Raw genomic sequence first — 3,876 nt, 5'->3', positions numbered from 1 at the left:
GGGATAAGTAGAGACATTTTCTTTGATAGGTTGAACTTTCACCAGGGAATCAAAAAGCTTGAAGTGGGAGGCAATAAAATATTGTAAATATACTAGAGATGTGCATCTTAGGATTTTATTTTCAAATTTGAACACAACACAGTCGAGCTGGGATTGCTACTGGTTCCTTGACAGTGAACCGTGACGAATGGCAGTGAGTGGTGGCGATGCGGCAGCAGGTGTCGGTGGTGCAGCGGCTCACAGCCAAGGAGGACTCATGGACTTCTTGTACGCTGCGAGTGGGGGAGTTCGCAGCACGGTGTGACATGATTACATGATGATCAATGGTAGCAAGGACGACCAGTTGTCTCGCAGTGGATGACAAGCAGCTCGTAGGAGTTGTAGCTCGGCACGTAGGACTCCACAGGTGGGGATTTCGGCACAACAGTTTTTGGTAGTCAGAAGTTGCTGGTCGCTGATAAGCCGTGTAATCGTCTAAGAAATTTTGCCTGTGATGGCAATCAATCACCGCAAAAGTTGCCAGACAAACGTTGAAGGCAGCATTGGGATTGGACTGCAGTTTAACTTAAGAAAACCTGTAGCAAGAAAGATTCAAATGTGACTAACGCAGTGACATGGCGACGACAATCTTGGACGCATTGGGAAATTGGTGAGTACTAGTCCTACGTTGGTCGTCGGGGTTGGGTCTTCAGAATAAGTGAGCTTGATGGCAAAAGGTACACAGTGGCATGACGAACAACCATGATGTGAAGACCAGGTGCAATTGCCAGAGGAACTCCACGATTTTCCCTCTAACTCACAATGACACCATCTAAGAAGACAAAACCACCACCTCCCTTTTTCTCTCTTCTGGCCGGACGTGAATCTCTTTATGTGCTTTGAGAATAAAATTGCCGACCCTGTATTTGTGAGACATAACGTCCTATATATAGTGCAAAACTAGGTTTAAACTTGATCTCATGAGCTTAATTTAGGCCTTTTTTCATGTAATGGGCTGAGTAAAGCTCAAGACCTATTTTAATTAATTCTCAATGGCTAAAATTAGATTAAATTAACCTCAATTTGGCCTGTCTTCCCATGGAAATCTTGCCCACTTGGTCCTTTAGTGCTAGCCAAATTTTGTCCCACTATGTGGGCTCAATCTGTCCACTTTTAAGTTCATGATCGTCCACCGTCAGTCCAATGCTAATACAATTAATAAAAATATGAACTAATTAATAAATGCTTCTAAAACTATATGCTATGCAACTTAATTATAATATTTTTGTTTAGGGATTAAAATTAATCCCTAATTTTCTATACAATAAATAAATTATCGGGTTGCCAAAATTTAGGTGTCAATAAACTTTATCTCTCATTGAATTCTAACATATGAAATTTTTGCAGATGAAATGTCGACATGCATAGAATTTGTTCAAAAAAAAAAAAAAAAAATAGATTGCTCAAAACGGCACGACTTGCTAGATATGGATCCCACTGAAGACATCACGGAGGTGATTATTGTGAGTTGATCGAGACAATCTGATAAATTCTGGTACAGCACTGGTTATCCGATGTGGTGGTGGTGGATGTACAGGAAGAACTCGTGCTCTCCACGGCTGACCCTAAAGTTTCGCGTGTTCAGACAAGAACGGTTTTGTTACTCGCATCTTTGCAGAGTATGGAACCAAATTTTCCACCTTACAATTAATGTAAACTTTTTGCTTGGCTTATGCAGTACGGCTATCACAGGCAAGACTATATGTATATTCATTTCCAGCGCAGGTATCTTATCATCCATGTCTTTGTATTCCACTGAGAAACACACTCGCAATTGTGCAATGGCATTTTCTCTCAGGAGTGAATTCATCATCTCCCTTGTTCTAATTCTTAACACTTTGGCATGGCATGCGATGTCAGTCTGCACGTTGCGTGAATTCAACATTGCCGAGCAGCACAAGCAATGGATGGTCCAATATGGTCAGACATACAAGGACCGGGAGGAGAAGGAGAAACGTCGGGCGATTTTCGAGAAAAACTTGCGGCTCATTGAAGATTTCAATGCATCCGGGAATCGGACTTTCAAGTTAGGCATCAATCAATTCTCAGATTTGACCAATGATGAGTTCGTTCGGAGGCACACTCGATACTTGGCATCTAAGCAACCGAAGTCCCCCAGAAATGCGTCGTTGAGGCAACAATATCCAACTGGGGATGTTCCCGAGAGCATTGATTGGGTGGAGAAAGGCGCCGTAAATCCGATCAAGGACCAAGGCAACTGTAGTAAGAATCTAAACATACTGTATGCATCCAATTATGGGATCAGTTTTTGACTTATATTTAGAAAAAGGTTTTGGAGGCTATCTATCTTGAGAAGTCAGATACGAATAGTAACAAGAATGTGAAAAATACTTTACACTTACAATGTCGACAATTTTTTTTTTTAATGCAGAATCCTGTTGGGCATTCTCAGCAGTCGCAGCAGTAGAAGGAATCATGCAGATCAAAAGCGGTAAGCTGCCATCGCTCTCAAGCAACAGCTAATCGACTGTGATACGGAAAGCAATGGTTGCGAAGGCGGTTCTGTGGACTATGCTTTCAAGTACATTGTCCAAAACGAAGGAATTGCATCCGAGGAAACATACATGTACAAAGAGATGGACGGGACCTGCGACTCAACGAAAGCAGCCCAACGGGCGGCGCAAATCAAGGATTTTGCCGACGTGCAGCCAGGTGAGGACGAGCTCCTGAAGGCAGTTGCGCAGCAGCCGGTCGCGGTCTGGATTGCCAAGGGTGGGATGAACTTCCAGAGCTATAGCAGCGGAGTGTTCAATGAGGATTGCGGCGAGCAGCCGCATGCAGTTGTCGTGGTCGGGTACGGGACGAGTGAGGATGGAAAGTTTTGGAAGATCCGGAACTCCTGGGGCGAGACTTGGGGCGAAAACGGTTACATGAGGATTCAAAGAGGTGATGATAGTTCTACAGGATTATGCGGTCTCGCGTCGCGGGCTTCTTACCCGATTGCATGAGCACAATCAAAGATACTTACACCCATCGTGAAGTTACGAGTTGCTCCTTTTCTCCTAATTTCGTATTCTTGTGTCTGTCCCCGTTGTTTAGCTATATAGTGGTGGTGTACTTCTAAGGAGGCTACTTTCTAGGCACTAAGTTACGTGGAGGATCACGTATTAATTCCCCAATTTGAATCAATTTCTTGTTTTACCAATAATTCTCTCTGTCTACGATGCATACCTCCATATCTATCCATCTCTCTTTGCATTTACCTATCTATCTATCTATCTATCCATCCATCCATTTTTATGGCTAAAACTTACATGACCAGCAACACATGGCTCGATAATGTACGACCTTTACTTAGTAATTTGACTTTGATGATCATTTTAGCATTATTGATATCTAAATTTGGCTAAATATTTAGGATTAAATTGCATAGAAAATCAGGAACAAATTTGGCCCTAACAAAAATGATTTTCGCATCACCTAGGTATTGATATTGCTTGCATCTACTAAGTTTTTATTATTATTATTTTTCTTACCCTATTTTCGGATTATATATATAAAAAGCCCATGGGGCTGGACCTTCGTGCCCAGTCCCCTTTCTTTTTATTCTCCCCCACACGTGGGCCCAGGGCCCAGCCTTTTTCCCTTTTGGCCCAGCCCGGCCCATCCTCTCTTCCCCTCCTTCCTCCTTCCTCCTTTCTCCTTCCCACGCAAGTGAAGGACGCTAGAGCAGGGTCGACCGACAACGGAGGGGGCGCGCCTTCAATGCGGTAGAGTAGGTGGTGTAGAGCAGAGCAGATGAGGGTGAGAGAGAGAGAGAGGGATCTGAGTTTGAGAGAGCTACGAGCGAGGGTAGAGGACGCAAGTGAAGGACGC

General features: G+C 43.6%; 1 protein-coding gene across 1 annotated transcript; it reads left to right on the top strand.

Moving 5' to 3' along the window:
* The first annotated feature begins 206 nt into the window (after positions 1 to 206).
* On the top strand, positions 207 to 3,008 carry LOC104446921 (zingipain-2). The gene is made up of 5 exons (XM_039302410.1): positions 207 to 298; positions 1,718 to 1,764; positions 1,900 to 2,253; positions 2,432 to 2,491; positions 2,557 to 3,008. Exons 1-5 carry the CDS (start codon positions 207 to 209, stop codon positions 3,006 to 3,008), a joined length of 1,005 nt encoding a protein of 334 aa, XP_039158344.1.
* Positions 3,009 to 3,876: the final 868 nt, after the last annotated feature.

This window comes from Eucalyptus grandis, chromosome 9, assembly GCF_016545825.1.
Source record: "Eucalyptus grandis isolate ANBG69807.140 chromosome 9, ASM1654582v1, whole genome shotgun sequence".
In the NCBI taxonomy this organism is placed as follows: Eukaryota; Viridiplantae; Streptophyta; class Magnoliopsida; order Myrtales; family Myrtaceae; genus Eucalyptus; species Eucalyptus grandis.
Note: the sequence above shows the minus strand (reverse complement) of the source record. Positions and strands in the feature narration are given on the sequence as shown.